General features: G+C 35.4%; 1 protein-coding gene across 1 annotated transcript; it reads left to right on the top strand.

Annotated features, from left to right (window-relative positions):
• The first annotated feature begins 2,776 nt into the window (after nt 1–2,776).
• LOC108993286 (reticulocalbin-2) lies at nt 2,777–13,181 on the top strand. The gene is made up of 7 exons (XM_018968151.2): nt 2,777–3,657; nt 4,373–4,475; nt 4,579–4,644; nt 10,793–10,966; nt 11,055–11,151; nt 12,506–12,643; nt 12,812–13,181. Exons 1-6 carry the CDS (start codon nt 3,099–3,101, stop codon nt 12,629–12,631), a joined length of 1,125 nt encoding a protein of 374 aa, XP_018823696.1. The 5' UTR covers nt 2,777–3,098; the 3' UTR covers nt 12,632–12,643; nt 12,812–13,181.
• The last annotated feature ends 1,088 nt before the right edge of the window (nt 13,182–14,269 follow it).

The following is a 14,269-nucleotide window of genomic DNA, read 5'->3' as shown; positions in this document are numbered from 1 at the left end:
ACCTTCCAGATTATGGGCACCAAACAATACACAAAAACTCGAGGCCCGGGTCCATAGTAACTTAATTAAAATACTAAACAAACAATATAATGGAACTTCTGCCCTTTGTGGGATCCCATGGAAGAAAATTAGAACAACTTTAATTGAAAAAAGAAACAGATAATTGAGACTGAAAAGTCATAATTTGTATAATATCATATAATTTTGCATTTGGCTATTTTATTTAAAGTTTATTCTCACATTAGATTATCTATCTATCAGTTAAAATAATAATAACTTAATTATATTTTTTTCTAATTTATTTTTAAAATATTTTACAATTTTACCAATTATATGTTAATTACTAATCAAATTATAATTAACGTATGATTGATAGATACAAACGGTAAAAATCATAATTAGCCTTTTGAAAGGAAATTGGAGGAAAAGAAGATAGAGATAGAGGTGAACATTGTAGTGGTTTTAAAAAATTTGGTTTTAGAAAATTATTTCACAAAACAACATAATTTAAATTCAATAATCTTTACACTTGCTTTGTTTTCCAATCAAAGTGCAAAGAGAGAGGGAGTGTGTTTTTTAGGGAAGAAATAAATTTTTATTGCTTTCGTCTAGCTACAGTAAATACCAAATATGATTAAATTGTTTTACTTAGCTAAAAGTTTTTTTTTTTTTTTTTTACATTTACATAATTCAATGTTGTACATTTGTATACTCTATTAATCAAACTTCTCACTTTATTTATATGTATATAATCTAATGAGATAGTTCTAATTTGTATAAAAAGGAAAGGTAAAGACAGTATGGCACCTCTTCTTTTTTTTTTTTTTGAGAAAAAGAAGATGGTATAGTACCTCTTGGTTGTTAGCATGGGTAGCCATCTCAACCAATACTATAAGGGTATGTTTGGATGTTGAAAAGTGTTGAGAAGTGTTGAGAATGTTTGTGAATAGTTATGAGTAGAGATTGTAGTGAGTTTGTGGGTCCCATTGAGAGTATTTTGAGTTGTTTGGATGTGTGAAGTATGTTGAGTTGTTGACTTTTGAGTAGGTAGTTGAAAAATGTGTGGGTCCCATAAATATTATAGTGATTTTATTTTTAGTAATAAATATTATAATGATTTTATTATAGTGATTTTTTAATATTAATAAATATTATAGTGATTTTATTTTACTTTATATATAATAATGATAAATATTATAATGATTTTATTTTTAATTTATATATAATAGTGATAAATATTATAATGATTTTATTTATATATATATAATAGTGATAAATATTATAGTAATGTTATTTTTTATTTATATATTATAGTGATTTTATTTTTAATTTATATATAATAGTGATAAATATTATAGTAGTTTATTTTTTATTTATATATAATAGTGATTTTTTTTATTTATATATAGTGATTATTTTTTATTTATATATTATAGTGATTTTATTTTTATTTATATATTATATGATTTTATTTTTTATTTATATATTATAGCGATTTTATTTTTTATTTATATATTAATAGTGATAAATATTTTTTATTTATATATTATAGTGATTTTATTTTTTATTTATATATTATAGTGATTTTATTTTTTATTTATATATTATAGTGATAAATATTTTTTATTTATATATTATAGTGATTTTATTTTTTATTTATATATAATAGTGATAAATATTTTTTATTTATATATTATAGTGATTTTATTTTTTATTTATATATTATAGTGATTTTATTTTTTATTTATATATTATAGTGATTTTATTTTTTATTTATATATTATAGAGATTTTATTTTTTATTTATATATAATAGTGATAAATATTTTTTTGTTTATATATTATAGTGATTTTTTATTATTTATATATTATAATGATTTTTTTATTTATATTTAATAGTGATAAATATTATAGTGATTTTATTTTTTATTTATATATTATAGTGATTTTATTTTTTATTTATATATTATAGTGATTTTATTGTTTATTTATATATTATAGTGATTTTTTTTATTTATATATTATAATGATTTTTTTATATATTTAACAGTGATAAATATTATAGTGATTTTATTTTTTATGTATATATAATAGTGATAAGTATTATAGAATGTTTGTGAATAGTTATGAGTAGAGATTGAAGTGGGTTTGTGAGTCCCATTGAGAGTATTTTAAGTTGTTTGGCATGTGAAGTATTTTCAAAAGTACGAAAATACTTGGAAAGTATTGAGGCATCTCTGTTACCCAAACACAGCCTAAATGAACTATAAATGAGAGTTAACATTTATAAAAACAACAGATTATGCACTGTGGTTGTTGTTTTAGAGTATTTTTGTTAGGAATCTCACCCCTCGAACATATATTATCTTTTATTTTAACGAAATTTATTTGTTTAGGAAAAAAAAATGCACAAGTTCAATAGAAAAAAAAAATCATTTGAAACTGTCAAAGAAATTAAATAAAAAGTATTTATTGTACCAATAACTCTTAAAACTTGTTCAATAATTACGGTTGATTCATAAAAAGAACTTGCATGCACGCTAATGAATCGAAAATATTAGCATTTCTTTTGATCAAGAATGGATTCTATTTTAAAAAAATATAAAAAAAATTATTATTTATTAATAAAAATTATTATTTTATAAAAAATTTATATAAAATCTATCCATTTTGAAACTTATATATAGCATCAGTCGACAATGATAAAGGTCGGTCTATAGTAGTAGAGCTAAAGATAGACTCAACGTATAACTATAAACTAATGCCCAACAGATCTGAATTCTGACACACCTACGAACAAAGTTTCCTCTCTCTCTCTCTTAAAACCACGACATTTTACAATCTCGCGTCTCCCACTGCACCTCTTCCATTCCCAGTCAAATTCCCTCTCTCTCTCTCTCTCTCTCTCTCTCTCGCTCTCCATCTCCAGTTGGGGCTAGTAGATCTCCTTCTCCCACACACCCCCAAATCTTGAATCTTTGAACAATATACATAAACCCCATTTCCAATCTGAATTGCACCGTAAAACATTTTGTCGCAGAGATATATACATCTCTCTCTACCTACATATATATATAAATATACGCTGTAGAATAGAGAATGGGCAAAGTTTCCATTGTGATATACGTAACCATAGCAGTCCTCCTCCTCCTTCTCATATCCCACTCCCCTAAGAAACCCCCTAACCATCGCCACCGCCGCCTCAAGCTCCGCTCCAACTTCACCTTCTCTCACCAGCACTCACATCACGAGCCCGTCCCCTTCGACCCCATTGTCGCCGACCTCGAGCTTCGCCGCGAGGACCGTCAGTGGGAGAAGCAGTACATCGAGCACGCCCACCCCGAGCTCCTTCATCCCGATTCCGCGCCGGCCGCCGAGTCCCAGCCCGAATGGGAGGACTTTATGGACGCGGAGGACTACCTAAACGACGAGGAGAGGTTCAACGTGTCCAACAGGCTGGTCTTGCTCTTCCCGAGGATTGATGTGCTCCCGGCTGATGGATTCGTGACCGATCACGAGTTGACCGAGTGGAACTTGCAGCAGGCGGAGAGGGAAGTGATGCACAGGACGAAGAGGGAATTGGACACTCATGATAAAAATAAAGATGGGTTTGTTTCTTTTGCCGAGTATGATCCCCCCAGTTGGGTTCAGAATGCAGGTCAATAAAAAAAATCTTTGCTTTTGCTAAATTTTCCTTTTGTTTTGTAGTGTGATATGTGTTTGAATCATGTTTTTTTTTATTCCTTTTTGGCGAATTTTTTTATTGGTTTGTACTTCGTTTTTAATTCCCAATTTCAATCTGTCGTGGGATTTGAGTTTTTCTTTTCTCATTTTTCTGACATTGCACTTTTAGTGAGACCTGAAGTGTTTTCGTTTTGATAAGGAGTGAGACCTGACGCGTTTCTGTTCTGATTTCACTGGTATTCTTTGTTAATCACGCTGTATTATAGCGGATTGATGAAGATGGTATGTTTTCAGGGAGTAAGTCTGTCTGCCTTTTTTCTTAAAAAAACACTCGTCTGTCTTTTTCATAAGGAGCACAATTGATTGATGTATGCGACTTTATATATACTTGACTTGAAGAATTCATTGGATTTTATTATGTTTACGAAAATAATTACCTGGCATCGTTATTATTTCTCTCTTAGTTCATTAACAGGTTTTAGCTATATAGTTTTCCTGTATATATTGTGTTTCACAGTTTGATCAGTCCTCTTCGGGTAGGCAGGAGCCAAATTTGCACTTCCTCATTACTCCAAGTGATGATGGAGTTTCACTTTAGGTTTTATGGTGCTATTAGTCTCTACATGGTCCATCATGACCTTGTTTGTATATAAATTTGGCTTGGTGTTGATCCCTATCTCATTTACCAGATAATAATTCTTTTGGCTATGATATGGGTTGGTGGAAAGTGGAACACTTTAATGCATCGGATGCGGATGGAGATGGTCTCTTAAACATAACGGAGTTCAACGAGTGAGCTCATACTGTTTAGCAAGATTCTTTCATTGCAAAAAGGCTTCTTTATTTTTATCTAAATGGGTAATGCTTTTCCTTAACTTTTCTCTTGATTTTCTAGCTTTCTGCACCCAGCTGATACCAAAAACCCAAAACTGCTTCAGTGGTTGTGCAAGGAGGAAGTGAGGTGAGATGAGTTTTCTCAAGTTCTCTTCTCTGAAAGTTTAAATTGCAGCATCATTTTAAACCATTGGTGCATTTGATAAAATCTTTTGAATCATTATTTTTATCTCAGTTTGTAGTCATGCCATTCGTGTTTTGTGATAAGCAACTTACATAAGTGTTGACCAACTAATTGAGATCATTTCCCATTGGCACCAGATAAATATATTTCTAATAGTGAAAAGGAGTAGACCATCAATTCATATGTTGATGCCAATCTGTTCCTACCAAACTAATTTCTCCCTCCTGTTAAACTCTTTTAATCTAGATTTTCTTGAGTTCTTTTCAGAATAAAGACAGGCTGATTAATGCATCATGCATCATTGATGCATGAGTTGGTAGTATTTTGTAGTCTGCTGCTTAGAAGGGACTTGGCACGTGTCTCACTCGCATTGATGTTTGTTTTGACTAACTTGGTTGAAAACCTTTCTTTCTTAGGCTCTCAACTCAATTTGCTTCATATGGACCTAATCATCTAGTAGTTATAATTTAGACCATCTAGGTAGCTAAATTGTCTTATTGAGAAGATTGAGCAAAGGCTGGCTGGCTGGCTAGAAGAGGTTGTATTTGGCCAAAGATGGTAGTTACTTTGAACAAGAGCACTCCTTCTAACCTGTCTATATATTTCATTTATCTATCTCTGCTCCCAACGTGGCTAATTGCTCTGAGAAACTACAGCAGGATTTCCTTTGGAGCGGATTGTGAAAAGAGTTCAAACTTGACCAGGTAAGATGCGCTAAAGTATGTTCTTTGATCTTCAAAGGAGGGCGGGGAGTTTGAAATTTGCTTTTCGTCAATTGTGCACTTCTGGAGAAATGGTTTTGGCACTATCAAAACAAGAGAGAGGCCTTGTGGAGAGTAGTTGTAAACACTAAATATGGATCTCGATGGGGTGGATAGTGTTCTAATGAGGTACAAGGACCTTATGGGGTGAGTCTATGGGAGAATGTCAAGAAAAGGCTGGGGTAGTTTTATAATCATATTAGATTTGAAGTAGGCAACAAATCTATGATCAAATTATGGCATGATCTGTGGTGTGCGGGTGGTATTCTAAAGAAAATTTTCTTGGATATGTTCATCGTGGCTTGTGCAAGGGATGCTTCTGTGTCAAGCTTTTGGAGATTTCTAATAGTTCCTTTATGTGGAATGTAAGCTTAATCTGGACAGCTCATGATTTGGAGGTTGAGGCTCTTACTACATTTTCTAACTTGTACTCCACTAGTATGTGAAGAAGAGGCGGAGACAAGCTGCTTTGGCCTTGTCTAAGAAAGGGAGTTTCAGTGTCTGTCCTCACAATAACAACCCTCTCTCTTGAAAGAGAATATGACAAATCAATATGCCTTAAATAGCTGCATTTTTTGCATGGAGAACCTTTCTAGGAAAGATTCTCATCATAGATAATATGAGAAAAAACACATCATTACGGTGGAGTGGTGTTGCATGTGGAAGAAGAGTCAAGGGTTTGTAGATCACCTTCTACTACATTACAAGGTGGCTACTGCTCCGTGGAATGATTTCTTTAGTCAAGTTAGTTTGACTTAGGTTATGTCTAGCAAATCTTTTTCGCTCATGGAGAAAATTAGGTGGTCGCCTACAAATTTCAGCTATGGAAAATGATTTCTACTTGCCTTATTTGATGTCCTGGTGGGAAATGAATGGTAGAAGTTCTGAGGCATCAAATAGACAATGGAGGGGATCAAGACCTTCTGTGATACCCCATATGATATGGATAAGGGTAGGTGGTGTATGGGATCCCACATTGCTTGGGAAGGAGAAGTTCTTGCTATTTATAAGATTCTAGTGGGGCTCCAATTGTATCATTGATTAGTCCTTTTGGAGTATAGGCCATGTGGTTTGGGCTTTCCATTGGGACGTTACAAATGGTATCAGAGACTATCCCAACCAAAAATGTGGGACTTGAGCCGTACCACCTACAATGGACAGGCCCGACGAGGATGTCGGGAATTTAAGGGGGGTAGATTATGATACCCCCATATGATATGGATAAAGGTAGGTGGTGTATGGAATCTCACATTGCTTGGGAATGGGAAATTCTTGCTCTTTACAAGGTTCCAATGGGCTCCAATTGTATCATTGACTAGTCCTTTTAGAGTATAGGCCATGTGGTTTGGGCCTTCCATTGGGGCGTTACAAATATTATGATACCCCCATATGATATGGATAAGGGTAGGTGGTGTATGGGATCTCACATTGCTTGGGAAGGAAAAATTCTTACTCTTTATAAGGTTCCAATGGGGCTCCAATTGTATCATTGACTAGTCCTTTTGAAGTATAGGCCATGTGGTTTGGGCCTTCCATTGGGGCATTACAAATGGTATTAGACACTATCCCAATCAGAAATGTGGGACTTGAGCCGTGCCACCTACAATGGACAGGCCCGACGAGGACGTCGGGAATTTAAGATGGGTAGATTGTGATACCCCATATAATATGGATAAGGGTAGGTGGTGTATGGGATCCCACATTGCTTGGGAAGGAGAAGTTCTTGCTATTTATAAGGTTCTAGTGGGGCTCCAATTGTATCATTGACTAATCCTTTTGGAGTATAGACCATGTGGTTTGGGCTTTCCATTGGGACGTTACACCTTCTTTCTCAAACACTTTCCTCTTTTGGACAGCGTCCATAGATTTTAATGGGCTTAGCTTTCACAATTTTCTTATATTTTCCTCTCTATTTCTAGGTAGGTGACTTTTGTGTACACATCTCGTTGTACTTGGATTGTGCCTTATTTGCTTAAAATGAAATTTTATTACCAATAAGAAAAGGGTAGCTAACTGGATCCATACCTTAGAGGTCTAAAGTCACTGGAATAAATGAAGGTTCTACGCAAATGGGCCACTCCGTTGGGCCCCAAGTAATGGGTTGGGATAAGGGGAAGTCTTAAATAGGGCCGGATCTAACTAATATAACCTGGTCTAACGCAGTGTGGTGGGTCAAACTTTCAAAGGAAGACGCGAGAGTGTAGCAGGGCCCCTCTATTGCTGGTAGCCAATTAATTATGCTGGAGATTGCTCCATTTGATTCACAACTGACCTATGAATTGTCGCTAGTGGTCCAAATGGAGAAAATAGTGGAAGAGGAGTCGTAGTAGAGTGTGTAACGGGAATAGAATCGGGTCAACATGAAATGTTTCTCGATTTTTCTATGGGTTTCTTCCAATCATTTTGGGAAGTGGTGAAGGATCATATGATGAGGGTCTTCCAGGAATTTTTCTTGTTTGGAAAGTTTGAGAAAAGTCTCAATGTCACTTTTATTGCGCTTATTCCCAACAAGGTTGGGGCCTTGAATATCAAGGATTTTTGGCCTATTAGCCTTGTGAATGGGATGTATAAGATTATCTCCAAAGTTCTAGCAAATCGACTAAGGGAGGTCTTGGGGAGGACTATGTCGAGACCCCAAAACACGTTTATAAGGGGAAGACAAATATTAGACCCATTATTAATTGTCAATGAATGTTTAGATAGTAGAATAAAATTGGGCGTACCGGATATTTTATGCAAGCTAGATATGGAGAAGGCTTATGATCATGTTAAGTGAGACTTCCTACTTAGGGGTGTAACCGGTCCGGTCCGGTTTTGGATAAAATCTAGGACCGAACCGGTATGTACCGGTTTTGTATTTTTCAAAACCGATTACGCACCGGTTACCCTCCTAAACCGGTACTTCTGGTTTTACCGGTTTCCGGTCCGGTTTTTTGATTTTTTTAAAATGTAAATTTCACAATTTGTCATTAAAAATTTGTTTATAAAAAAAAAAGAAATTAATTTTAAAAAAAACTGTTTTATACTTTTATTAATATATTAGACTATTGATATAGTTATAAGTTATATATTAGTATTAGTTATAAATTTTTAGTGATTTAGTATTAACATTTTATGTAATAATTTATAAATTATAATAAGAAATTATTTCATAAATGAATATATATGTTATATATAAAATTTCACATAAAAATTTATAATTATACATTATATATAAAACTTATATATATTAATATTTAATATATATAAAATATTTTGTATAAAACTTATATATAAAAATATTATTTTTTATTTTTTTTAATCAACCGGTTCCGGTCCAAAAAATCTCGGAACCAGAATCGGTCCGGAACCGGTTTTTACGTTTTAAAAACCGGTTCTGGACCGGACCGGTTCAAAACCGGTAAAACCGGTCCGGTCCGGTTTTCCGGTTTGAGTTTACACCCCTATTCCTACTATACTTTCTTGGGAGGTATGAATTTGGGGAACGATGGTACTTATGGATTAGGTATTGCATCTCCACAATAAGGTTCTCAGTTTTGGTAAATGGCAATCCAGTTGGTTTCTCTAACAATTCTCAAGGGCTAAGGCAAGGGGATCCTTTGTACCCTCTTTGTTTTGTCATTGTTATGGAGGCGCTTAGTAGAATGATATCAACTATGGTTGGAAGTGGCTTGGCTGGGTTTTTTGTTGGTGACACCAATCGGGGTACTCTTAACATTTCTCATTTGTTATTTATAGATGATGCTTTGATTTTTTGTTAAGCACTTAAACCCACTCGATCCTACTAGGCCATCGTATCCAACGTACCCACTCAATCCTGTTGTGTCGTTGTCGGGCCATCAGAAGTTTGAACATGCAGCCCCCCGCACACTGTAGAGACAAGACGAGAGAGAGAAACGAGATCTGCTAGGTGACGTCAAACCTGTGGCCACCACAGACAAAACTGATGGGCTCTGGTGACCCCTTGGAGGACACTCTAGCGATAGCCCTCCCTCCGAGATCCTCACAGAATGCGTTCCTTTAGGCTTCGTTGACGCATATCTGGTTTGTCACAGACAAGGTCGAGCTCCGGCGACACACTTCGGTGACAAGGCATATCCTTCTTCTTCAGCCATATTCCTCTCGGTTTCCTCAGAGATGCATAGAAGGCTTGTGCATGTAAATGTTGCATGCTGTTTTGGTATTTTCTAGAGCTGTTCTAATGGAGGGTGATCTGCTTTCTATTCCCGTATAGAAAGCAGATGGATGATCATGTGATTTGGGATCAGAGGATGACGACGTACAATGCGGATTCGCCTCAGATGGATGGTGAGAGATGGTTGAAGGTGGAATAAAAAACTTCCGTTTTTACAAAAGAGGGAGGAAATAGTTTTTGCATCTTTGAACGTAGTAAAATGATGGCTAAGTTCATGTGTCTATGTGGGACAACAGCTTTATAGGTGGCTAAGGGGATAGAGGATTGCTTAGAACTCATCTGTCATGAGGGATTTTTTAAGGAGCTAAGGATGGGTAATGAACTTATCATCATTCAACATCATATTAACGCAAGGGTCAGTTTTTTGCAACTCTCAGATTTTTGGAATGGAAGGAGGAAATGTTTGTTGGTTATCCCGGAAGGCTCAAATAGCATCGGATGGAAAGGTTTTCTGCATTCCATTCGAAGCATCACTATGTCCAAAGCCATTGTTCTGAATCATGCAAATAAATGGGAGTTTTTTTTATGGAAAGACAATGGGAAGGTCTCCCTCGGTCAAAGGTGCCTTTTACGCCTTGGTGTTGAGGTCACTGACGGTTAGTCCGATAGAATGAAATGATCAGACTTTTGAAGATAAGGATGCTCACTAGAGAAGATTAGATTGTTCTTTGTTAATACTTTATTCCTATGGGCTAAAGTCGTTGATTTCAATGGCCTTCATGATGTTCTTATTTCTCTTTCTCCCTACTAACTAAGTGTTACCTCTTGTATATTCTTTGTGTACTCGGGCTATGCCTATTTTTATTAATATAATATTTTCCTTATAAAAAAAGGTTTGCTTAGTGTCAATTTTTTGATAGTTGGGACTTCCCCTTTTAGTTTCTAGTGACATGTACATGAGTTCATTGGCAACCAATTATAATAAAAGTCATATAACCCTACTTGTAGATGTTTAACTGCTTTTAACACAACCAATTCTTTTGCCTTGGTTTGTTTAATGACTTTCTCCGTTAACTGTGCTCTCATCCTATATTGCTTTACATTTCCTCCAGTCATCTGTAATGGGCCTTGGTTTTTATCGTGAAGTTATTAATTTGCTTGTCTACTTGTTCACTTTTCCTTTTTGCCTTCTTAGAGAAAGGGATACCGACAAAGACGGGAAGCTTAACTTCAAAGAATTTTTTCATGGGCTCTTTGACATGGTGAGAAACTATGATGAAGAAGGTCACAATTCTTCACATCATGTTGGTGATTCAACAGAGGCCCCTGCCAGAACATTGTTTGCTCAACTCGACAAAGATGGTGATGGGTACTCTTCAAAGATATATTTCTCGTGTGAACATTGATTGGTGAATGATATATACTGTAATCACTTGCATTGGACTTTTCTTTAACAGATACTTGTCAGATGTAGAACTAGTAACAGTCATTGGAAAACTTCACCCATCAGAGCGTTATTATGCGAAACAACAGGCAGAATATATCATATCACAGGTATTCATATGGTCGATAACTAGTAACATTTAATTTATGAGAAATTTATTTATTTTTGCTTCTTTATTATTTTTATAAAAATATGAGTCATTCAAGCACTAACTATAGTTTTTTAGCTTGGAATTTTTTTTTTTTTTTTTACCATGCAGAAGAGTATTTTGCTATGTATTAGAATGAGTCAATCTTTTTGATGGTGATAGGCCTGTAAAAGGATAAGTGGTTAGATGCATTTTAAACAATCAGGACATTTGTTTTGCATTATCAGTTAAGCTTCTTGTTGAAAAAGTGCCATTAAGATTCCACTTTTTTAGACGAGCAGAAATAACTTGTCATTCTAATAGATTTCTTACCCTTATCTGCAACTGCTATACCATGTTCAAGTTGTGAATGATATTCTGACTATAGGTTACTAATATCCACAAGATTTCGTAAGATCCTCTATGAATGTTATTATTTCTCCTAGCGTGATTATCCATTATTCAATGGCCATACTTAAGATTCTCTTGAATGGACATTTTTGGCTTCAAGTGCACGAGGATTTCTGTCATCAAATTGTCCATGAGGCTTCATGGGCAAAATCTTAATTGCCTTATATTTGGAGCTTATTGGCTTTTGTGGAATTGGCACAATGAGTTTTCATGAGGTTGATACAATAAAGCATGCTGGAGGATTTGGTTGGAGTCTGCATCTTGTGCTTTGCATTGGGAATCTTTTGGTCTGATGGGTTCCGGGAGATAAATTGGTATGCTTAAAGAGATAGATGGTCTTCCAAGGACCTTTGAGGACAGCGTTCTTTTTACACAGAGTTTACCAGACTCCGAGCCCATTTCCTAGCTAAGAGGGGAGCTCTGACTTGGACACACACACATATGCACACTTGAAATCTTCTTCCTGTAGATCTTTTCTTTTGTTACACTTGAAAATGTATTGTTCAAGAAGTGCTGGCATTGTCTGAACTTCACTTTTAGAAGTTCATGGACATACATAAATGATATGCTTCAAGCACATCTTGAACGCTAGGGAAATTGGTTAATTCTCTGTTTGGAGTTTGGAGTTTTTTTGGGCATGCTGAATAATATGGGATCAAACTGCAAGTATGTCTGAGAGGTGTGTGCCTCCAGAACTTCAAGTTCAAAGGTGAATTTTTGCTGAAACATCATAATATTTTATGACTTAGTAATTAAAATCAAGGATGTGAATCTAACCAATTAGGAGAATTTGAAGATATTGAAAAAAATTTGTAATAATTCTTTGGGTCTTATATGGCTTATTTCCTGCATGTGGAGTTATTCTTTTTTGGGCAATAGTGTGGAGTTATTTTATTATTGAAACAATGTGTTGGTTTCTTTTGCAGGCGGATGCTGATAAAGATGGGCGTCTAACCTTGACAGAGATGATTGAGAACCCTTACGTATTTTACAGCGCTATATTCAACGAGGATGATGAGGACGACTATGAGTACCATGACGAATTCCGTTAAATTTTAGACTAGGTGAGGAAAGCCTTTCCTTTTGTTTCTCATCCTAGTTTATATTACCTGCCTTGTAAATGATATTTTTTATACAAGTGATAGAAGACTTTATTAATAAATGTGAAGGGCGCAGCCTGAGTCCACAGGGTGCCTTGTAAATGATAAGATGTTTTAATATCATTCCTGCAGGATACTAGGGAAACTTTGGTTAAACAGGGAATTCTTTTGGCTTGACAGAACCAGTAAGAGTCACCAATCTTGGTGAGAACAACCTAAAAAATCATATTTCGTTGTCTCTTACCAGTTTTGCAAACAGATGGTTCTGGTGTTGTTGCTCTTCATCAGATTATGAACCTCAGCTCATTGTATGATTTATACACTGAATTGATAGTTGAAATGTTTATTTTGTGGGCAAAGTTGTTAAATATTCTTTTCCCCCTTCATATTCCTGATTTTTTTGGGGCATCAGCACTCCATGTTTACCTAGTTGTTAAAGCTGTCATGTAGGACATAAAACATCTATGTTTGCTAGTTGTTGGAAATGGAAGTGTGAATAAAATTCTCTCTAAAATTCTTGCCCATAGGTTGAAATTGGTGTTGGAGAATGTTATCTTTGGGACACAATGCCGTCATCAAGGGATGTCGGATATTAGGCTCAGTCCTTATTCCCAATGAATGGCTTGATAGCATAATCAGATCAGGGTTTCCAGGAGTCATTTACAAATTGGATTTGGAAAAAGGCGTATAATCATGTTAATTGGGGCTTTCTAATGTGTATGCTGTGAAGGTATGGTTTTGGGGAGAAGTGGTGTGAATTGATAGCTCATTGTTTTTCTACGGTCTGCTTTTATGTTCTGACAAGTGATACCCCCTCAAATTCTTTAATAGCTTTCAGGGATTGAGAAAGATCACCTATCCTCCTACCCTTTGTAGTGGGCATGGAGGCATTGAATAGGAGACTGATATCGTGCTTCTCAATGAGATCCATGAATAAGAAAGAGCTTGTGTTTTCTGTGTGGATGATGCCTTGATCTTTTGTGAGGCTTCTTTGGATCATCTGTGTCACTTGCTTGTATGTTATTTTGCATTGAAATTGTGTTGGGGGTGAGATTTAATCTTGCCAAATCAGAGTTCTGGCTGAATCTGTGAATGATAGAGGAAGATTGACCCATGTCTTGGGATGTAGGGTGGCTTCTCTGCCTATGAAGTGCGCATGTCTTTCTTGAAGTCTAAATTCATTTGGGATGGCATTATTGAGGAAATGAAGCGTCAATTGGCTGGGTAGGAGTGACTATTTTTCAATTTATCCAAGGGTGGGTGGGCCACTCTGATTAAGAGTACCCTTTCCAATTTGCCTTTTGTCATAATTCCCCATTCCTGTCAGTGTCGCTCATTGTATTGAGAAACTTAAGTTAAGCAGGATTTCTTGTGGAGAGGACTCGGTGATGAATTCAAGTACCACGTTGTACAAGTTGTCATGGTGTGATGACATGGAAAAAATGCATTGCAGAGATTGGTGATAGAAGTCAAATACAGTAACCTGTTGGGAGTTTGGTGTTTGAACGAGGTTAGGGGGTTGTTCGAAGTCGGGGTGGGGAAAAACATCAAGACACGGGATTTCTCTCATCCTCAATTTGAGGTGGGGGG

The sequence above is a fragment of the Juglans regia genome, chromosome 6 (assembly GCF_001411555.2).
Source record: "Juglans regia cultivar Chandler chromosome 6, Walnut 2.0, whole genome shotgun sequence".
Taxonomy (NCBI): domain Eukaryota; kingdom Viridiplantae; phylum Streptophyta; class Magnoliopsida; order Fagales; family Juglandaceae; genus Juglans; species Juglans regia.
This window is presented reverse-complemented; position numbering and strand designations above follow the sequence as displayed.